At 45.6% G+C, this 23,980-nt stretch overlaps 1 protein-coding gene across 9 annotated transcripts in view; it reads right to left on the minus strand.

Annotated features, from left to right (window-relative positions):
* The window catches only part of how (protein held out wings), a 235,059-nt gene that overhangs the window by 23,077 nt on the left and 188,002 nt on the right, over positions 1–23,980 (minus strand). For 5 of the 9 annotated variants that reach the window (XM_045753057.2, XM_045753118.2, XM_045752977.2 and 2 more), the window contains 4 exons: positions 5,260–5,376; positions 3,965–4,108; positions 2,835–2,925; positions 2,106–2,201 (listed from right to left, as the gene is read on the minus strand). In XM_045753057.2, the coding sequence (XP_045609013.1) occupies positions 2,106–2,201; positions 2,835–2,925; positions 3,965–4,108; positions 5,260–5,376 (448 nt within the window). The remainder of the gene's footprint in view (positions 1–2,105; positions 2,202–2,834; positions 2,926–3,964; positions 4,109–5,259; positions 5,377–23,980) is intronic. The other 4 variants (XM_045753206.2, XM_045753563.2, XM_045753385.2 and 1 more) reach the window with 1 other exon arrangement.

A 23,980-nucleotide genomic window follows, 5' to 3' on the forward strand; every position in this document is an offset into this window, starting at 1 on the left:
GGTTCGACCCATCTTTTTCTCAAAGATTTTCTCATGGCTACATCCTGTTATTGTGATTTCCTTGTGTATTTTCATCTTTATTATGTGGCTTTGAATAACTTTCATTATTAGATTTAAAGCATCAAACTTGATGTGATGCAAGTTCTCTGGCAGCCACTCGAGGCATCCTTAACCCATATGTCAGATCCTCTATCATCCTCAGTCTTTTGTAGTCACAATATTAATTGAATTTTATCTTCTTATTCATAATACAGTAATATGATTAAAAAATTTCATTACCATGTGGCAGTTATTATAACCCAATTATTAATTTTTGGTTTCATCAACTTCATTATCAGAGGATTTCTTCAATATTTTTATTAAAAGTTCTTAAATTTAACATCATTTCGCTTAAAAAAAAAAAAGAATGTACTGTATTTGTAAGTTGGCTTTTATAAGATTTTTTATTTTTTTGTCATTTTGGCCATCATTTCAAATTTTGTTTAGCTGGTTAAAACAATAATTTACCAAGGTTGTAATGTAGCAGTAAAAACCCATCAACAACTATAGTGTAGAGGTATATAAATGACTAATGGATTTGAATAATGTGTGTGGCAATTCCAAATTAAATTTAAATACAAAAATACAAGGTGTTAAAATATATATTTTCCATACAGTATTTGAATCACATACACAAAATTCAAGATAAACGGTTCTTTTTATATAAAATATTAAATATAGGTACACGAATAGTGTACATGTACTGTATATTGAAATTGCTTATTCTATGGAAAATTTGACTTAATTTATCCTGTATTTTATGTAAAAAAAATTGCTGCAATTTCATGACCGCATTCTCAAAATACAGTGCTCCCTCGAAAATTTGAATCTCCATTGCATGCTTTCCTCTAAACTTTTATCAAGCACTAATTATCTTGTTGGCAGATTTTATCTGCCTACAGATTTCTCTTCTAATATTTAAACTTCAAAAAATTCAAATACCTTGAGGGATATTGACATCTTTCTTGTCAGCTATCACATCGTGTGCTATTCAAATTTCTCTTCTTCTATTTTCCTACTCTTATTTTTTAAGATCAAGATCATTAGAAATAATGCATGCGAATGCAGTCTTGCTGTGTTAATCAAATATTTTTACTGATGTTTCCTTCTGAAAATCATTACTGTATTTGAGTTGAAGCCATATTATCTAGGTACTATGGGCCTATTAGGCAAGGGCAAGAAGAATTTCCTGACCATGAATTGATGATAGTTATTAAAAAATGTGACCGTGGTTAGGGAGGCAAGTGGCTTGAAGAGAAGAGTACCATTATTGGTGTGGCATCTCGTGTGCCTTATGGAATCGTGTGAATACCATTTGGGCGAGACGTGTGTCTGGGGTAACCCTGGACGCTAGTTCAATGCCATCACCCTGCTCCAAAGTTCTCCATAAATTGAATTTTAGGTTCTCCATAAAAACACATTTTATGCCTGTGAGGTAAGGCATCTAGCAGATATATTATGACATTCCAAGAATGTTTTGCAACATATCGAATGAAAATGATCTTGCCAAACATCTTTGCTATAGTAGTACTTAATTGTACACAAGTATAACATGTTTTACATAAATGGTCACGTAATTTGGTAAATGTCAGTTTGTTCATCTAACTAATCCATTGTTTATTATAGCATAGCACTTTATCTTGTCACCTATACACCACCAACTACTTGTTTGTGTTGATGGCAGTGAAGAGTTGACTGCATTTCTATACAATTTTCAGGCTCTCGCATTTATGTTAACTCAACCTTAAATAATTTTCTAACCCTGCATTGATTATGTCATTTACAGCAGGAAAATACAATACATAGACTGATGGCCAATATAAAACGAATTTTTCCATACTTTTCTTTTTAAAGCCTTGTTCTAGATGCACCATTGGTGATAATGGCATTATTGTCACTAACTTTATATCCCTTACCAGCAAGTTACTCATTTTCTAGCCGATTGTTTTTGTTCGTATTCCAAATTATACATGAAGATTTGGTCGATGTTTACCAATTATTTATGCAGCATTATTGCCTGGTGATGGTACACAGTTACAGACTGTAGCTGAAAAAATGGCACTAACCATGGGCATTGAGAACATCAAGGTCAGTCCAGGGTTGCTGCATAAGAGCGTTAAAACCGCATTTTCCTGCCTCTGAGTTATGAAGACCATCCTGTGCTACAAAAAGGTAAGTGGAAAAATTAATGTTTTGTATTTTTAGTTCATGCGTAATTATTTACATGAACACAAAACCATTGTTTATATATTATTTGGATGTCTGAATACGCTAAAAATATGTATTACTGTATTGTATATGATTAATATGAAAATCCAGACAATTTGGTAACAGCCTAAAACAGGCAATTTCTCCGAAAATTGGATTTTACGCCCATCCGAATCGTGTCGAACGAAATGATCCAAATTTGAGGGAGCACAGTGCATGTATTGAAAATATAAATTAATATCTCCTTACTATTACATTACACAAACTACTATTTATATTTTCATATATTAATTAGGGGGTAATCTTCTATCCCAAGAATTATAAAAAGTCTCAAGGGGTTGAAAGATTATCAAATACCAAACTCGTTATCACGCAGAGTTAGGATATGTAGTTGGAAAGATCACTCACATGAAGTCCACATGCCAGTAAGATACATCAGTCCTCACTAAACTCATTATTTAAGCAAGATACCTGGCGAGTCAAAACAAAAACACTACTGGAGAAAAAAGCTAAAAATAAACAATGGTAATAAAAATACAGTAATAACAACCATACAATATTAATTAACACAAGACAGTATAACATACCTGCATTTTTGCTGGAGGAATCTCTGTAAGTACCATTAATAATGGCAAGCTCCATTAGCTGCCGTTTTTTTAGTTCATCCTCGCCATCGGCCTAAAAATATACAATTTTAAATTTCAAAGAATTTCATACTTGCAGTAAATATCTTCCACAAAAATGCAACACAATGTTTGACCAAAACACAGTAATGTACCAATATAGAACAATTATTTACACTGAAAACTACAGATTTCCTAACTACAACAGGGTATACCCCCCAAATGGGGGAAGGTATACCTCCCCCCCCCCTCCCTCCATTTACATTCAGTGGCACCTCAATGTTCCACTTGAATAAAAGACCAAATCTTTCTACTGGATTACCAATCAAAACATTCCTATTTTTGAGACTCCAAATTTGGCTGCAGCGAAATCCAGATTATGTATGACAATTTCCTACTACTCGTATCTTTTCTTACATCATCTTCACAACAGGTCAAACTAAAAGTCTACAGAGCAGGAAAGGATTCTTTTAATAATGCTTAGTATTTTCCTAAATGGGTGCAGCACTATGAAGAGTTGGTGTCTGAGGAAAATCCATTGGCATAGTTAATACAAAGTTCTTTGATTGGTTTTCATTTAGAGCGTTACAAAATATTTACCGTAAAAAAACAAATCCAAAATATTTGGTGATAAGTATCAGACTAAATATTTGGAAACCTGGATTATTCAAGAATCAAGCAGCCCATTCATTCTCAGACCAAATCCATTACCATGAGAAACCACACCCCACCCACCTCAAACCACCTGGATACTGGATACTTCAATCTCCCTGTTTAAATTATTCCTTCTTTGTATGGAATATAATCTGCTATAGAAGCAGATTAAGGATAAATGCATTACTGTATACGAGAGAGTAATTTTTAATACTAGACGAAAAAATTAAGAAAGACAGGAAAAAAATGGTGGCATAAATTTAAGTGAAATTTTCACAAGCATTTTAGTTATTTTTAACAACTCAATAACTATGTAGGGACACTGGACATCTCAATTTTCATTATTCACTCACTGACATTTTTCATTCTAGGCCTACTGTACTTTGAATACTTAAGAACCTTTAAAAATATTGATAAACAGTCCACTAACACAAACTTACTGAGGGGACGAGGAGCTTGCGGATCTCTTCAATTGCTCGCTGGATCTTGACCTTGGCTCTGTTCTCTGTGTCTTCTACTGTGATGAGAACATGAAGCTCTTCATTCAAGTGCTCCCAGTTAGGTTTCCCACGGTTCTGCTCTTCCTGTAGAAAACAACTCTCACAATAAGGAAAGGAGAGGGTAGGATAAGCTTAACTAAAGCAACACTGCAAGGATGATACAAAATTAAAGTACAGTACACGAGACAGTCATGTTTTTATTTTTTTTTTACTTTACTTACTTACGTTATTGAATGTTTAACTGTACAGGTCCCTTCCCTAAACTATTTCAGTTAGCATCAAATTTGAGGCTTCCGAGTCATTGTATTTAACGTTTTCGTGCCAGCTTATAGAAATTCAGTGAAGTGCTCACATCTTTAACTGTATCAACTAAATGCAGAAATAATCTGGTGATCCATGTGGTTGAGTTAATACCCTCCCTTTTACATAACTTGCCCAAGCTGTCTACTGGGGTCACATGTTATTGAACATTGGAAAACTCTTTGTTACTGGCATGTTGAGGGCGAGGGGGATATTGATGAGGGGGCTGGGGTAATGGGGTGTAAGTAGTAAGGGGTGACCCTAGCCACAATTGATTACTGTAGTAAGATTCAAATGCATAAAATTTTATTTCTTTGAATGCAAGCATGCAAACTTTATAATGTACTGTATACAGAAACTGGGAAATATTATTAGGGATGGCTCCAACTCTTCACACTGACCCTTTTTGAGATCAGAAAGAATTGCAGAACGTGCAAATATCCCCATTAAAATATATGAGGACAGTATATTAATTTTATAAACTGAAGGACTGAAGGCTTTTCAACATGCTCCTCCTAAATGAAAGGGAATTATGTTGGCAGACCCCACCCCCCCACCCCCCTTTATCCACCTGTGTTAAGGGAAAATCAAACTCATGAAAAAGCACTTTATCAACTGGCCTGAGGTGTATGTTGGACTGAGCTGCAAACACTGACAGCTTAATACATCAGACCATCAGAATCATATAAACTATTAATAAAAACTAGCACAAAATGCAACAGTTCTGGCTGTAACAGGTGCACAGCAGTGTAAATCAAAAATCAAATTTAGGAGGAGGAGGGGGTAGGAGGAGGGAGGGGGGTGAGGAGGGAGGGGGGTGAGGAGGGAGGGGGGATGAGTGAGGGGGGGGGGGGAGAAAGAGGGTGGGGGGAGATAAAAGCATAGGCATCAAGGTGGTGAGAAGGGGTGAGAGGTGGTGAGTGGCATGATTGTACCTTCTTTTTGTCTCTCATGGAGCCCTTGCCGCGCACCATGATCTTGCACCCTGTCTCTTGCTCCAGCTGCTTGGCCGTCATCCCCCGAGGCCCAAGTATTCGACCCACGAAGTTGAACTGAAACAAATAAGACATATTATTAGTATACTACACAAACCCCCCCAATCCCCCACCTTCCTTACCCCAGCGTTACGCACATCATCCCCGGCCCACTCTCCCCCCCCCCAACACACACACACACACACACACACACACACACACACACACACACACACACACACACACACACACACACACACACACACCTCGTAGCCTGGTGGATAGCGCGCAGGATTCGTAATTCTGTGGCGGGGGTTCGATTCCCGCACGAGGCAGAAACAAATGGGCAAAGTTTCTTTCACCCTGAATGCCCCTGTTACCTAGCAGTAAACAGGTACCTGGGAGTTAGTCAGCTGTCACGGGCTGCTTCCTGGGGTATGTGTGTGTGTGTGTGTGTGTGTGTGGTGTGGGGAAAAAAAAGTAGTTAGTAAACAGTTGATTGACAGTTGAGAGGCGGGCCGAAAGAGCAAAGCTCAACCCCCGTAAAAACACAACTAGTAAACACACACACACACAAGCGTGAACAAATGGAATGAAACAAGTGCAGAAAGCAAATTCAAGTCACTACTTCAAATGTGGATTTGCCAATTAAAAAGAGACTATTACCTTTTATACCAGTACAGCTTAAGAGTTCAGAGGCAGGTCCCAAGAACTGCAGTTCATCCCCGCTAGTACAATTAGAATACTACAAAATAAATCCCCCCCCCCCTCCCTCCCTCCCATATTTTAATTAAATGTTTCAAATGAAGATATATAAAAAGGGGGAGTGCGGGGGACGGGATGGAAAAAGGCAGAGTGGAAGACGTGTGATGGTGCAGAGGGTGGGAAGGTGGCCGTGCATCTGGCCGCGGGTATTAATACACAGCCCGGGTGCGAGCACCACCACTCACTAAATTTAGCCGGCCTGCCATGCCGCCACCACCACAGCCGCCCACCACTACTTACGCACCCTACCCTCCCGCCCTACTTACCTGGGTGGGTAAGTAGCCTCCCCCCTATTTCCAAGTGTGAACGCGAATTGAACATAAACAGTGCCAGTACTGAAGTCTCGCTTCCTCTAAACGCGCGGACAAATGAAGCAGTTCAGCTCTTTGACACCAAACTGGTCCCCTGTACTAAAGGGCTACGATGGAACACGAAAAGTAATCAACTTTAAATCGGCAGACAAAGAGAGAGACCATGTTCACGGCATTTAAAGTCCCGAGGGATCTTGAGCTTACAGGAGGGTGAAAATACTGACTAGGGAGAAAAGTAGCAAACGCTTGTGTATACTAAATAATATAGCAGGCTCTCGAAGGCTGGGAACCACATACACCTACACGCACGAGTGTGCGCATGCACACAGACAAGGCAAGGAATGTGTACATTTAAGAATTTATTATCTTTACTGCCAGATGCAAGCCAAACATTTACTTCCCGTTACTTAGGTTACGGTGCCACCAGAGGCAGCCGTCGCCACCTGCAGGGAAGAACACGGGTATAAAGGGCCACACCTCTTCACCGTCGACACCGATAGGTAAGCACACACAGTTGGTGATGGGAGACGATACTGTCAAGGAGGAGGAAATCCGTAGGAGCCGTTATGAGGGTTCGAACCTATCTTGAGGTTATCGTGAGATGATTTCGGGGCTTAACGTCCCCGCGGCTCGGTCCTCGACCAGGCCTCCTTTTTGTTATACCCTTCAGGAACTAGCCCGTAGTAGCTGTCTAACTCCCAAGTACCTATTTACTGCTAGGTAAGAGAGGCATCAGGACGAAAGAAACATTTTGCTCATTTGTCTCCGCCTCCATCGGGGATCGAATCCGGGACCTCAGGACTACGAATCCGAAGCGATGTCCACTCAGCTCTTAGGCGCCCTGTGCCTTCTACTGAAGACAGACCAGGATTTTCCCACAATCCCCCGTGCACTCTGGCTCTGTCATCTAGGACCTGTTCTACCTCTGACGCTCCTCTTTCAATATACAGTAATCACAGTAAAAGTGACTGCATCAATGAGAAAATCCGTAGAGGTGGTGGAGTGTTTGAAAATCCTGTTCTGGCTTCAGTAGGATCCTCAGGAAATTCTTGTGTTCAGAAGAACTCCAGGTTGCAGTCCTTATACCACGTCGTGGTGTAGTCGCTAGAAGCGTGTGCATGGCAACACCCTCCACATAAGTTCGAACCTTCATCACTGCTCCTACGGATTTTCTCGTCGATGCAGTCACGTTAGTGTGATTATTCTCTGTTTACTGTCAAGCATGATGATATGTATGAAGACTCCAAATGGCAACAGTTAGTAACGTAAAACTGTTGGATAAATTATCCATCTGGCAAAGAGGCAAAATAAGCAACATTGCCCGCAGCAGAACCAACCACTCATGACATAATAAAAAATATATTATATCCACAAAGCTCAAGGTACCCCACATCTTGCTGTTCCAAGAAGAACCATACTTCACGTGCTTTAATAAGCCATTTAAGAAGTAATTTGATATATTAATCGAACATAATTAAATACCATAAAACTAACACAAAAACATATGATTTAATCACATTATCTCCGAGTGAGACCTTGTGATAATGTAAGGAGAGGTGTTAGTTAGGCGTAGTGGAGCACCAGCAACACTGTAGCCGGCAAGGCACCTCCGGCTGTGGCTCTCCCCACATCTGGCTCTCACCACATCTGGCTTTCATTACTTCATACATTTTACCTCCATGTTCCCCTAAATAACAGATGCAATAGTTTGTGGCAAGATACGAGTGGAAACAAATTGAATATGTGATCCCCTGAAATGTTGACCAGACCACACACTAGAAGGTGAAGGGACGACGACGTTTCGGTCCGTCCTGGACCATTCTCAAGTCGAATTGAGAATGGTCCAGGACGAACAGAAACGTCGTCGTCCCTTCACCTTCTAGTGTGTGGTCTGGTCAACATACTTTAGCCACGTTATTGTGACTCATCGCCTGCATATGGATCCCCTGAAATAACCTGCAAAAGCAAGTCATCAAATACAGCTGTTAAATTGTGAACACTGCATGACAAACACGGGGGTAAGAAATGGAAGGATTGCACAGCTGTTGAGAACATTATCGCAGTGCATCAGGAAAGGTGTTACTAGCCCATTTTTTATGACATGTTCTAAAAATGTAAAGTGTGGGTTGGTGATGAGAGATGACATGTACGCGATGCTGCAGTAAATGTGTGTCCCCTCCTCAACCTTCCGCAGCTGCTAGCAGCAGTCCTTAGACTCAAGAGGGCATACGACGGCAGAACAGCCGTCCTTCAACAGCAACAACCGGACGCAAAGGGAAGCCTGAAAACGTTTCGCGAGTGAGTGGCACGGGGTACAGGCTCACCATAGCCCGTGCTACTGGAACTTATCGTTCTGAGTAGCGAATCTTAAACAACAACAACAACAACAGAGTGGCACGGAGGAGGAAGGAGTGCGGTGAACCTAATGATTGAGTGACAAAGATTAAGCCACCAAAAAGGTGGCACGGGCATGAATAGCCCGTAGGTGGAGGCCGTCAGGAGCCAGTACCAATAGTTGATATTTTACATCTGCTGGAAACTGGCCCGTGTCTGGCTCAAGTACTCACTAGGCCGGGAGAGAAGAATTTAACAATTAAAAGAGTCCTCCTTCCACCTGCAGCAAACAATGGATAAACTGGTTTCGCTCTTTTCACAAAGCCTGCGTCTTGGACGCGCTGTATGTATGTGCCAATAGCCAGCTTCAAGAGTTGTTTTATACTTGTATCCCGGCCCAAAACTAGGCTTGTAGGTTTGATTAGTTAAGCATGAGGGCAGCCGTCGTGCCCTGATGCTGGCAGCCGCCCGCAGGCCTACACACTCCTCATGAGGTGTATATACCTCCTTGGTCTCCTCTTGAAGACTTTAATGTTATATTGTTATTTAAATTTATGCCATGACAACAAAAACATGGTGGAAATCTGCTGTTTATTATAGTGTTCAACTGTGCCTATGGCTCTATTTTTCAATGGCATTATTTTACACTTACTGTATTTCTCTCTACTCTTTACTAAGCAGACACGTTGTGCAGATTGGCGAACTGGCAACTTTCAGTGTAGACATTATGTGGTCTCATCGTTCATGGTAGTGTGTTCTAATATTGGGGCAGTCCCAGGTTAAACTTTAATTACACCTATGTCAGTTGAGGATCTAATTCTATATATTCGGGTGTCGCTAGCCATGAAAGGTGATGGGACGGAGCAGTATCGTTGCTTTGAGGTCAATTCACCGCCGTTTGTTCTCCCAGATTTTACCTGGTTGATGGGGTTCTGGGAGTTGTTCTACTCTCCAAGCCCGGCCCGAGGCCAGGCTTGACTTGTGAGAGTTTGGTCCACCAGGCTGTCGCTTGGAGCGGCCCGCAGGCCCACATACCCACCACAGCCCTGTTGGTCCGGCACTCCTTGGAGGAAGCAGTCTAGTTTCCTCTTGAATCTCTCTCGTTTCCTTTCTAGTGAGTACATTTAGAGAGCTTTGAGACAATCCCAATAATTTATGTGCTTTATCGCGTCTATGTAAGCCGTATATGTTCTCTGTATTCCCTCTATTTCAGCAATCTCGCCTGCTCTGAAGGGGGAAGTGAGTACTGAGCAGTACTCAAGACGGGACAACACAAGAGACTTGAAGAGTACAACCATTGTGATGGGATCCCTGGATTTGAAAGTTCTCGTAATCCATCCTATCATTTTTCTGGAAGCTCAGCCACCAAAGCCCACAAGACCACAGGTGTGTGTGTGTGTGTACTCATCTAGTTGTGCTAGGAGTGTGCTGTGTACTCATCTAGTTGTGCTAGGAGTGTGCTGTGTACTCATCTAGTTGTGCTAGGAGTGTGCTGTGTACTCACCTAGTTGTGCTAGGAGTGTGCTGTGTACTCACCTAGTTGTGCGCTGGAGTGAAAGTAAACCTGTTATTACATAATATACAATGAAATCCAGCCTGAATGCAAGAGATGATGGCCAACTAGGTGAAAAGCTTGTAAAAAAAAAAAAAAAATCTTCCAGATGATTTCGGGACTTAGCGTCCCCGCGGCCCGCTCCTAGACGAGGCCTCCTAGGTAAGTCACAATTTCAAAATGTAATTAAACGGAAAGCTCAATATAAGGATCGTTCATGTTGTGCAGACTCCACAGTCGATACCACAAGGAGTCTTAGTTATCGTATGACAATGACGACCAAGGAAAACTACGTAAAATCTAGATTTACACAATGCAAACCAGTACCACGTTCCCCCCCCCCCGGTACCACTGGGGGGGGGACATTAATTTATGTTTATCTTAAAAGGCAAAATTTTGTTCACAGTAAGATGTAATGCTCTAGTGTACTCACCTAGTTGTGCTTGCGGGGGTTGAGCTCTGGCTCTTTGGTCCCGCCTCTCAACTGTCAATCAACTGGTGTACAGATTCCTGAGCCTACTGGGCTCTATCATATCTACACTTGAAACCGTGTATGGAGTCAGCCACGTCACTGCCTAATGCATTTCACCTGTTAGCTACTCTGACACTGGAAAAGTTATTTCTAACGTTCCTGTGGCTCATTTGGGTACTTAGTTCCCACCTGTGTCCCCTTGTTAAACAATTTATCTACCCTGTCAATGCCTCTTGAGAATTTTGTAGGTAGTGATCATGTCTCCCATTACTCTTCTGTCTTCCAGTGTCGTGAGGTGCATTTCACACAGCCTTTCCTCGTAACTCATGCCTCTTAGTTCTGGGACTAGCCTGTGTGTCCTTGTCTATGTCCACACACTTTACTTCCTCTAGATCCCTATACACGCCGAACTGCCAGAGGTACCTGTAGCCAAGTCTTATTCGAGCTGTGACAACGTCTGAGTCTACTGACTTTGTTCCTTGTCCCACATACATGTTTTGTTTGATCTCTCACTGTAATAAACAATGGCTCTGCTACTTCCTGTTTGCAGTATTCTACTTTAAGTTCATCTAAGAGTTCTTGTCTAATGAGACTTTCCATGGATATATCTGATCAAAGTCTCAAAAATCAACTCAAAGGTTACGCTCAATATTGTCTGTATTTACTTGAAGCTTAACATGGGCATCAACTTTATCATCTTCCTACAAGAAAGGTGGTTACGGGCTAGAGTGTTTCGCATCAGTTAACATGCTTCAGCGACACTTACGCCGGCACTGCCGCCTCCGTCAGCGTGAATCAGGGTAAATTACCACCCCACGGGGTCCAAGAGGCGACAGGAGGCGGCGACGCATGTGGACTCACTCCTAAAAAACCGCATTTAATAATAACTAAGAGCGACAGCGAGCACGCCACCTCCGGGTCTCCAGCTGCGGCGGCCGCCACCAGCCGAGGGCCGCGCCACGCCGCTGCTCTTCCGCCGGCGCATACCCATTAACCTCAAACAAATATAATCTCCAAAGACGAACTTCACGGAAGAAAAACGGCCAAGGAAAATTATTATCGACTGTGGAAATGGAGCGTCTCGAAGGGCACCTTATGGTCCAGTAGCGGGAGTGGCGGGGTGCCACCAGCGGGAGTGGCGGGGTGCCACCAGCGGGAGTGGCGGGGTGCCACCAGCGGCCCTCACTCGTCACCTGCGCCTCTGTACTTGCTCTTCACGTTGTGGAAGGGTGGCCGCTTCTATTGCTTCACCACATCCCACATCTTGACTCTCTCAGTCTCGGTACTTCCCACCGCTTCTCTGACACTTCCTCTTACATCTTCCACCATCCTCTTTTCCTACTTATTCTCAATTTGAAGCGGCTTTTTTATATTGTCTATTCCATTCAGTATTTTGTACGTCATTATATCCTCCCCCACCCCCCGTTTTGCTCTCCTTTAGACCTGTTATAGTCCCTTATGCCCTCGTAGGTTCGTCTTAATAATTCAGGCACCAGCGGTGTTACAAACATCTTCCAAGTTTATTTTTGTGCTTTACGAGGCGATACTTGCCCAGCGTGACCGACTTACCTAGTAGTAGTCCTGGTTTACATTATTAGACGCTATTCTTATGCGTGGCAGCTGTCCTCAAATGTTACGAGAGCTTCCGGTGCTCTTTTCCAATTAATTCCCATGTTGTTTAAGTATATAAAATATCTACAGTATTTATCAGTGTGTATGTTTGGGCGTGCGCCGGCCACTCTCACTACCGCGGCACTGCGACATACGCTAATAAGGCTCTAGGCAACTTCTTCAACAATATTTCCTAGAATAATAATAGGACAGAGGCTACAGTTTACTAGAGCATCACACACACACACCAAGTGAGCAAGCCAGGGCCACTTGCTGCCAGGGCAAACAACTAGATCTTTGCTCTCTCCCTGCTCCTCCTCCTTCCCTCTCGTCTCAACCAAAGGCGTACACGAGAGGGTACACGTATACAAAGGCGTACTTTTTCAGTGTCAGAGTAGTTAGTAAATGGAATGCATTAGGAAGTGATGTGGTGGAGGCTGACTCCATACACAGTTTCAAATGTAGATATGATAGAGCCCAGTAGGCTCAGGAATCTGTACACCAGTTGATTGACGGTTGAGAGGCGGGACCAAAGAGCCAAAGCTCAACCCCCGCAAACACAATTAGGTGAGTACAATTAGGTGAACACGAGCAAGATAGGAGAGGCGGCCAGAGTGGGAGGGGGACGTAGGGAGACGACGGAAGTAATAGAGGGGAGAGGGCAATGGGGGAGCGAGACGCGAGGATAGGGAGTGAGGGTCGTGGTGGGGTCAGAGGAGAGGAAGAGGAAAGGAAGGGAAGTATGGTGGGAGATGCTGGGTGTCAGGGAGGGAAGTATGGTGGGAGATGCTGGGTGTCAGGGAGGGAAGTATGGTGGGAGATGCTGGGTGTCAGGGAGGGAGAGAGGGAGGGGCCAAACACCAGGTGGGTACCAGAGGCACCACGTGCCGCCGCCACCACCACCTGGCAACGTTAACTATGCAGTCCATACAACGTCCACACCCCCCCCTCCCACCCCACACACACCCCACAGCCACACACACACAAGAAAGGACCAAAGAGCCAAAGCTCAAACCCAGCAAACACAAATAGGTGAGTACACACACACACACACACACACACACACACACACACACACACACACACACACACACACACACACACACACACACACACACACACACACCAGCTTAACAAAAAATTAATAAAAAGGAGGTTCGGGAGTCGCTGCAACTGACAGCAAGGTGGGTTTCTAGAGCTAGCGCTCGGCCTTGCTGTTACAAATTTAGGTGAGAACAAAAGCTTCACCCCCCCCTCCCCCACACACATTCCTCCACAAACGCTAAACGGGCGCCTCCCTTCCCCTCACCACACACTCCCCCGCCCCCCATCCATACCACTAATGTCTCTCTCCAACCACTCTCCTCTCCTACTTTCCACGAACATAGACTTTGTTACGAAATGTATATAATGTTTTGGCGGGTCTACCGAACATGATGCTCCATCCAACTCGTCAGCAGAGAACCTCCCCTCCCCCCCCCACCTGTATATTTGGAAAGACCTCAAAATCAAATCAAAGTTCTAATTCATAAATGGTCGCCCAATTATAATTGGGGAAACTTTGACATAAAAAGTGTGGCACATTAACCGCACGAGTGCCACAGTAACCGCACGAGTGCCACAGTAACCGCACGAGTGCCACAGTAACCGCACGAGTGCCACATTAACAGCACGAGTGCCACAGTAACCGCACGAGTGCCACATTAACCGCACGAGTGCCACAGTAACAGCACGAGTGCCACATTAACCGCACGAGTGCCACATTTACCGCACGAGTGCCACATTAACCGCACGAGTGCCACAGTAACAGCACGAGTGCCACAGTAACCGCACGAGTGCCACAGTAACAGCACAGACATTATTTCTATAATGATCATGTCTACGGCCTTATGATGTGGGGTCAATCAACGGCACTGTGATTTGTGTAACTAATGTACTGTACTTTTGATGTAAACTTTACATATACATAAATGGCTGTATATATTAGTATTGTACAGCCATTTATGAATAGTCCTTGATTTCATGTCATCCCCCTAGCCAACCTTCTGGAACAAGAGAGGCCACCCACGGCCAACAAGAGGCCACCACAAGAGGCCACCACAAGAGGCCACCACAAGAGGCCACCACAAGAGGCCACCACAAGAGGCCACCACAAGAGGCCACCACAAGAGGCCACCACAAGAGGCCACCATCCTACAGCCAGGGTGGTGGTGGTCTCAACATAGGACAACATTAGTCAAGATCTCCACTTTTCCTCTTGATGACTGAATATAAAATAACATTGATGAACTGGATGATACCTGGTTGAGCAACTAGACCACTTGGGAAACCACTGAGGAACTTGGGTTGAGGAACTAAGAGGACGCTAATCCTGGTGCAAAAACAATAGTGGAAACTGAAGTAGAATAATCGTTAATGCAATATTCACTAGTGTGCAAGGTAGTGAGAATCTAAATTAAACACAAGTAGCTGATGGTTAAAGAAACAAGAATTCAGAACTTTTACCAAGGAAGCAAGAAGGCATACAGACTATGGCCATGGGAGAGAGAAGGTGAGGGTGGCTGTGGTCTACGGCTCCTAGAGAACCACACAAGACCCTCACACAAGAGCACTCAGCTCTCATAAACATCCTCAAGAAGTTACAAACACCACACTGATAGAGCAAATCTCTGAGTACCGAAAGACTTCAATCAGGGTTAAACTGGCAAATAATGGACCCAAAGAGGAAATAATAGACAGATGGCGAAGCTGATGGAAGGAACTTCATGATACAGACTGATTGATGAAGATTAAGCCACCCAAAAGGTGGCACGGGCATGAATAGCCCCTAAATGGTGGCCCCTTTGGAGCCATAATTAGCTGATACTGGAGATCTGTGGAGGTGCGACTGGACCCTACGGAGAGGTCGTGCCCTCTTGGTACAGACTGTGGGGGAAGCAACTATGAAGAGGGGACAGGCTGCCAGCGGCACCGCTAGCCGTGGCCTTCATACACATGATGGCCATTAAGACTACTGACCATTAAATGCTGATGAGGGCCACTGGCAACCGAATATTAGGGCGAAGAAAGGTAAGGCCTAGACCACTTCTGAAGAAGCGCACCAGAAAGTCAAAGCACTGGCTAAATATCTCCAATCGACCAACAAATTGGGTCACATCTGACCCGCGCCACATTTATACCTGGCGCCACCAACAGCTAAACACAGAAAACAACTACCTCGTCGCAGCACCAAGGATCAGCTGACGCCATAAACACAACACACCGCCCTACGGTGCGGCAAGTCTCCCTCTAACACACACCTCTGTTTTAATCACCGTTCCTCTATCTACAGCACAACGCAACAAGCACCTTGGTAGCTCCGATCATCTTCAACATAAACGCGTCCAACACCACCAGTACTGGTGCAGTCATCGGGAGGACAAACCCTTCATGCAAACTGCTCCTACTATCAACAAGAAGAAGACCACACACTAGAAGGTGAAGGGACGACGACGTTTCGGTCCGTCCTGGACCATTCTCAAGTTGATTGAGAATCACAATCGACTTGAGAATTGAGAACAACTTGAGAACAGCTTGATTGAGAATCACAATCGACTTGAGAATGGTCCAGGACGGACCGAAACGTCGTCGTCCCTTCACCTAGTGTGTGGTCTGGTCAACATGAATTTAAAACCACCGCCACCACCAGCCACCTCGCCCATGGTTCATTAAACTCTCCTGATTTCTGTAATATTGTTACGATCCCATACTTTATATTTTTCATTTCCCCATATCCGTGGAGGGAGTGTGGTGGTGGGCGCACGTGGAGAGTGACAGCCCTGGGGTGGAGGGAGTGTGGTGGTGGGCGCACGTGGAGAGTGACAGCCCTGGGGTGGAGGGAGTGTGGTGGTGGGCGCACGTGGAGAGTGACAGCCCTGGGGTGGAGGGAGTGTGGTGGTGGGCGCACGTGGAGAGTGACAGCCCTGGGGTGGAGGGAGTGTGGTGGTGGGCGCACGTGGAGAGTGACAGCCCTGGGGTGGAGCAGGACCACCACCACTCCAGGTATTTTCTCTCACTACCCTCTCACCCTCCTTACATATACACATGTAGCGACCACCATACACCGCTCCTCCTCCTCCTCCTCCTCCTGGGTAAGTGGGTGGGGTGCGTTGCGGTGGGTGGGGTGCGTTGCGGCGCGTGGGTGGGGGGGTGGGGTGCGTTGCGGCGCGTGGGTGGGGGGGGGTGCGTTGCGGCGCGTGGGTGGGGGGGGGTGGGGTGCGTTGCGGCGCGTGGGTGGGGGGGGGGGGGGGTGGGGTGCGTTGCGGCGCGTGGGTGGGGGGGGGGGGTGGTGGGGTGCGTTGCGGCGCGTGGGTGGGGGGAGGGAGGGGGGGGGTGCGAATACTTCAGCCGACAGTTTACATTTAGTAATGTAATGTCAGCAGGTAATGCAAAATCCCAGAGATACTTTTGTTGTCTACCATTCGTTACTTGGAACAAAAAGTTCTAACCAGCACGGGCTATGGTGAGCCCGTAGTTGAGATACTTATAGCAGAGTATAAGCCGAGCAGAAGTAACATCTGATTTTATTGGCTGATCCATAGATGTGTGACTTCTTGCATGATAGTGTGATGGAATTACTGGTGTAGATCTCACTAGCCTCAGATCGGCAAGACTTAGTTGACATTCTTCGTGTCTCCTTGACTATTCGCAGGCTACTTAGAGACAATCGAAGGCTATAATCAACACCATCTTTGAAATCTTTGAATTATAATTCTTGTTATCTTTGAAGACAAATTCTTAAGCTAACTCATCAGTTTTTTATCACGCATTCAGGGGCCAGCATGACATGGAATCCACATGTAATGGACTGTTACCATCATTAGTAATTGTGTTGTATGTGTGTCTAGCTTGGGACACGAGCAAGTTACAATTGTGTCAAGGAGTTGAGCTCAATTAAGGACGCTAAAAGAATCACTGTACAATTAACGTGTCAAGTCTGGAGTACATCAGGTCAGATAGTGTTCGTACCGTAAGCGGCGAAGGTATGAGCAAATTACAGTGTGACGGGTCACTATCACACGCTTTGTAAGGTGCACCACCACACGCCACCACCACAGTGTGTGGTAGGGCAGGCGAGGGATGGGTGGGGTAGAGGTTGGAGGCTCCTACAATAAAGAGTAGAGTGCCACACGATTGTAAAGGCACTACAATCGTGTAGAGCGACTCCAAAAGCCGCTATACTCCCCCACACGCCGCTATACTCCCCCCACAAGCCGCTATACTCCCCACACAAGCCGCTATACTCCCCACACAAGCCGCTATACTCCCCACACAAGCCGCTATACTCCCCACACAAGCCGCTATACTCCCCCCACAAGCCGCTATACTCCCCCCACAAGCCGCTATACTCCCCCCACAAGCCGCTATACTCCCCCCACAAGCCGCTATACTCCCCCCACAAGCCGCTATACTCCCCCCACAAGCCGCTATACTCCCCCCACAAGCCGCTATACTCCCTCCACAAACCGCTATACTCCCCCCACAAGCCGCTATACTCCCCCACAAAGTACTGTACCAACTATTCAAAATTCTCACACAAAATCCACCACCTGGTTTAGTCACTTCACCTTACACAGGTGTTCCTGGTTGGCGGCATCTGCGGGCCAGTCATCTGTGCCAGCTCCACAAAAACTGATAAATTACTCAGTATATACACGGCTAGCACTCATTCTTGCCACATATTAACCCTGCTCCCACACCCCCTCCTGGGCTACAACCCCCTACCCCCCCCTACAAGTATTCACAGTCGTGTGGTGTAACACAGTTTACCCCCGACACTACCAAATCCTCCCACTAACATCATCATAAAAGCCTCTCGCACCAATGTGGCTTAAATCCTCGAGGCCACACAAATTGTTACTTTTTAATCAATCCATACGTTAACTATTTTCGGAAGGACCCCCGCGAGTCTCATTTGGCAGCGAGTGGCTATCATAACATCAAAATCAGCAGGGACCTTGTTAAAAGTATTAGTTTATGTTGAGTGAGTTCATCTGGCATGATGGTCGATGAGGGAGGGCGCGCGCGTCACAAATATGAACTCTGTCAGTGTGACTGGCCTCAAGCCGCCGCCTGGGCCAGCTGGGGCTGCCTCCTGGGCCAGCTGGGGCGGACGCCGCCTGGGCCAGCTGGGGCGGACGCCGCCTGGGCCAGCTGGGGCGGACGCCGCCTGGGCCAGCTGGGGCGGACGCCGCCTGGGCCAGCTGGGGCGGACGCCGCCTGGGCCAGCTGGGGCCGTGGCACCAACCCTTGCCTGTCAAGCCCTCCAGCGGCACGTGCTACAACACATCAGTTGTGTCACGTCAGCCCCGATCTCTCTACTTCACACTCCGTAAAATATACAACTATTTTGCCTAACCAGAAACCTAAGAACCCAAGCAACCCACTTAACTTATCGAGACCGATGATAGAAAATGTCAATAATACTGGTGCTATAATTCTTACTAACATGTATCCTAACAGAGGCTTCGATTCCATACAATATGGGACGTTAATTTTTAAACGAGAAGACGGGTTGAGGCAACAGCTTGTGTTACTGCTAGGCTTGTAACACTATGTTCACACTGGCGCCGCTTATCACACTAGTCACACTTGTTCTCCATCCCGAATGTAAATGTACCTGGATTGTACCTGGATGGGGTTCTGAGAGTTCTTCTACTCCCCGAGGCCAGGCTGGGCTATTGAGCTAAGTGAATTACACGTCACAGCTAACATCAACACACACACAACACAACCCCTCATAGTCACAACACAACCCCTCATAGTCAAAGTGTTACTATTCGCCCCGAACTGTCGAGCCCTGGCCCCAGGCCGGGCTCGGGGAGTGGAAGAACTCCAGAAACCCTCTCCAGGTATGCTCCAGGTATGTGTCCACGACCACCGCTGCTACCCCAACACACACCCGACACACCTCGGCGCCACACTCAACACAGGGGCCTGGAAGACGACTCTTGTCCAGGCTCATAAGTTATCATTTCAGGGCGGAGAACAGGGCCGCGGGGCGCTGGACCTGTCCAGGCGGGGCCTCTTGCGGGCCAGGTAAGAAGACTAACCGCAGGAAAGGATACTGTGGCGGTCAGACGGGGCACAAAACCACTGCCGTTATTAAGTTCAAATGAACTCTTAAAACACCATTCATTCGCGCGTTAATTTATTATGCACCCCATACCCATCCCGTGGGCGGTGGTGGAAAGTGTTACAGAGGCACATAATGGTCCATAGTTCATTTAGGTAAACAGTGACAATACTGAGAAGCTTGTCACACATTTTTTAATGTTACACATACACGGGTCTGGTAGCTGAATGGACAGCACGCGGGACTCGTTATCCTGTGGCCAGGGTTCGATTCCCAGCGCCGGCAGACACAAATGGGCAGTTTCTTTCACCCTGATCATCTTGTTACCTAGCAGTAAATAGGTACCTGGGAGAGAGCTGTTACGTACTGCTTCCTGGGGGTGTGTGGGCGTGAAAACAAATTTGTTAGTAGTTAGTAACAGTTGATTGACAGTTGAGAGGCGGGCCGAAAGAGCAGAGCTCAACCCCCGGAAGCACAACTAGGTGAATACACACACTCTACATGTCAAGTCTTTTTATATCACAAGTGATTCAACAAGAGACCCACAACAATCTGTACACAAGGCAGTTTACATCTATGAGTCGTCACAGTTACTAACTAGTCTTGCTCCACACCCACCCAACTGGGCGGCAGCTTTACAGTCATGTGCAGGCTGCACCTACAGTCAGCCAATTTTGAATACTTAGCAAAGATTCCTTCGCCAAGTACATCATTATGAATGAAGTACTTACACACACACATTTCTTGGACACTATTATTATCACCAGAACAGTCACCACCCACAGTGAGGAGGAAGAGGAGGGGGAGTGACAGGAGGAAGAGGCGGGAGGGAGGGAGGGAGGGGGAGGAGTGACAGGAGGCCACGAGAGCTAGAGACGACACAGGGCCGCATCCTGGGGGAGACGCCAGAGTGAGCGAGGTGCAGCATGACCAAGATGAGAATGATAGCGAAGAGGACTTGGGCCTACTAGGGCCGCCGCCCGCACAATCACCCACCATCTGAGCTCTCCTGCTGCGGGAGGACGCCCAGGTCCAGACTGGCGGCTATACATCACGCAGGAATCTTATCTCTCACCATTTCCAACCAAATTGTTTGCTAAAGAAACTGAGAAGGGTGTGTTGTGGGAGCACCAGCTACCCCTCAAACCCCCCCTCTCCCCACACCCAGCTATCCTACACCAATTTTAAATTTAAAAAATGTGATCGTGTAAGCGAGACTAATTGCGTGCGCCACAAGGAAAAAATATTTAATTGGACATTTAAAACCACAACAATAGCGAGATGCAAAAAACTTGCGTTCGGTATATATTGAAGAATTGCCAATTTAACAAACTATTAGTGAAGTTTGTGATAGCAAGGGGTACTGGGCTACAAGCTGGGAAGCAGAGAGGTTTGCAACAACAAGAGCGGTGCCAGAGCTAAGAGGACGGGTTGAGGGAAGTGAACCTCACGACTCTTCCAGAGAGAACAGAACATATGATCACAACATACAAGGTACTGAGGGGAAGGAATACTTAAGGCGGACAAGGACAGCCTCTTAATATTGATAGAAAGTAGGACGAGAGGACACGAGTGGAATTTGGAAACACTACTAACAAATACACTTAAGTAAACACTCGTACCTAGTATGGCTGGAGCAACACGTGGAACACACTAAAACAAAAAAGTAATGGAACCAACCTTTATTCACACCCTGAATTCAACAAAGAATCTGAACGTCAGAAAAGCCAAATTCAAACGCAACACGTACAAGGTTAACTTGAGATAATTTCGGAGCTTAGTGTCCCCGCGGCCCGGTCCTCGACCAGGCCTCTACCCCCAGGAAGCAGCCCGTGACAGCTGACTAACTCCCAGGTACCTATTTTACTGCTAGGTAACAGGGGCATAGGGTGAAAAACTCTGCCCATTGTTTCTCGGCGGCGCCTGGAATCGAACCCGGGACCACAGGATCACGCGTCCAGTGTTCTGTCCGCTCAGTCACCTACAAGGGAAGTAGGCGGGGGCATAAAGCATTAGACCCGCCTTGCCCGAAGTCACTGGCACAGCCTGGCCTCCCACACGGATGGTAGAGTCCCCCTCATTGTTTGGCTCTATACAGCGAGATTCCTCTTTATCTGTACCCCATTCTTCAAGTATCATACACACCTGTCACCAAGAAAGGTAATGAGAATTTTGCTCTTCTCAAAGCTGTCACACTCGAAACAATTGCCTCCTCCATCGAGAATTTAAGATCTCGCGAGCACTGTGTCTACACCGACGGCTCAGTCCAATCTTCTACTGGACGGACTGCAGCAGCATGTAGGTTTTATAGAAATAATATTTGCACACCGACTGTCAGTGTAAGGTTAAACAACTGGCTGACCTCCACACAAGCAGAACTAGCAGCATTACAACTAGCTACCAATACACTAAAAATACATAGGAGGAATATTATTTTGTGATTCAAAGTCTGCTCTTCAAGCATTTGAAAACTTCTGGAAGATCGACAGCAAGAACCTCATACTCCCAATTATAAATGACATAATTGCTGCACAGAGTAAAGGGTTTCGAAACTCCTTTGTATGGATACCATCACGCAAAATATAACCCATCATAATGAGACAAACATTGCAGCCAAATTAGCGTGTAGCAAAGATGAAGTTGAATTACACCTGGGTATCCCCATCTCTGCTGTCAAAACTATACTCTTCCAAACTCTCAGGTCTGATGTAATTATTCACTAAATATATTTAATAAAATTATTTTGATTTAATAATTTATTTAATTAGTGACTCCCAACGACCAGAAAGCACCAGTATAAAAAGCTATGATTTGTTCAGATCTGAAACTTTTGTTTATATGGGCAGCAGAAAATGTGGAGCAGACTGTGCGACACAGTGGTTGCCAGGATCAGGTTGGGTTACCGTTACCTGTGGCAGGTGGCTGCAGGTGACGGGTCTCCCAATCCTGAGCACTCCAGGTGCAAACTCTGTGAGCAGGAACTGCGGCATGATCTCCCACACTACATCACCGAATTCCCAGTTATCAGACCATTCAGACCCGTTGGCATGAGGTACCTAGAGCTTTGCAATTACTTTATTCACTCTCGTGTTCATGATGATATCCTCATAATGCACCCAGAGTTTGCCAGAGCAGGCTACTGATCCCATGGTCCCTGTATAACTAACCATCCTGTGTGATGGGGACTTGTAGCATCACGTAGCTAGTTCCTGACACACTGGACTCCCCCTTTATATAGTCTAAGGCAGCTGCACAAATGCAGATGTAACTACATGTGTTAATAATAATAATAAAAAGGCTTTCTCAAGACAGCTCCCGTCAGCCGACCTGCGGTAGACCCCTGTGAGCGCCACGTTCACTTGCTCCTCCCTATCACACTCACAATTTTTACTTTTAAGGCATCTTTAAAAAAATATAATTTTAAATAATTATATACAAGGTAGAATCACCTTGGGATTGATTTGTGGAAACCTTAGCTCGAAGAGGCAAATAAATTTCTCGTTTGAAGGACCCTAGTTGGAGCCACACTGCTCTGAACCCTGGCATCTCCAGGGTCTTGCCGTATATAGCACAGAGACGAACTCTGCCGACACACGCAGAATACCAACCAGTATAATATTGAGACGACACCGTGGAACAATACGTAAAGTGGTGGGGCGACAGTGGAAGGCTGACCTGGTGGGTGTAAGCAGCCACATCTGGTCGAGGATCTCATCACCACCAAACCCGACTCTCCCGACCAAGTCCCGGAACTTGGAGGGTGAACTCAACACAGCGACTCTGCCAAGTTACATACGTCTGTAACCCTATTACAGTACATGCATATCCGCTCTATGTTGTAGCGCCCACTTTATCTGCTTCGAAAGGTCTTCTACTGCAAGCCTGGCCTGGGAACAGGCTTGTATGGTGACTAATTAGTTGCGTCCTACAGGCTTGCATGTATTATGCCACATGTTAGAGCTGGGTCGGCTCTCACAAGGGAAAGAAAGAGGCTCTCAACCAATTCATAGGAACATGCAAACGCCGACAAAGGGTGCTTATATGACCTGGAATGGGCATAGACCCTCTTTGCCGTGCATAAAATGATGTACACAGCCTGTGTGCGCTCCGTCAGACCATCTCGCACCAGTCTTCTGCACTTATTTTCAAAGCAATGTGAAAAAAATTGAAAGCATACAAAATGAAACCATGACAATCACTCTTGGAGTCCCAAGAATTGCCAAAACATCTAATCTACGAGAGGAGTTGTCCCTCTCCAGCGTTAAAAGCAGAATTAAGGAAGTGAATGCTAAACTTGCAATTAAGATAACCAGAGATCCCCATTGCAATGATATTGTCAAGAAAAAAAGTTTTGTGCTACTTACAGGAGAAGCAAAAAAATGACATCACAGATTAGTCTGCTACCTCGAAGAACTTCACCTGCTTGAGCAAGCCGAACAGATGTGATGGCTGCTGAAGGCACTTAAGGAGACCATACTGAATACTTCATACCCAAGACTTCTACAAATTAGAGGTATTGTGAA

This window comes from Procambarus clarkii, chromosome 1, assembly GCF_040958095.1.
Source record: "Procambarus clarkii isolate CNS0578487 chromosome 1, FALCON_Pclarkii_2.0, whole genome shotgun sequence".
Classification (NCBI taxonomy): domain Eukaryota; kingdom Metazoa; phylum Arthropoda; class Malacostraca; order Decapoda; family Cambaridae; genus Procambarus; species Procambarus clarkii.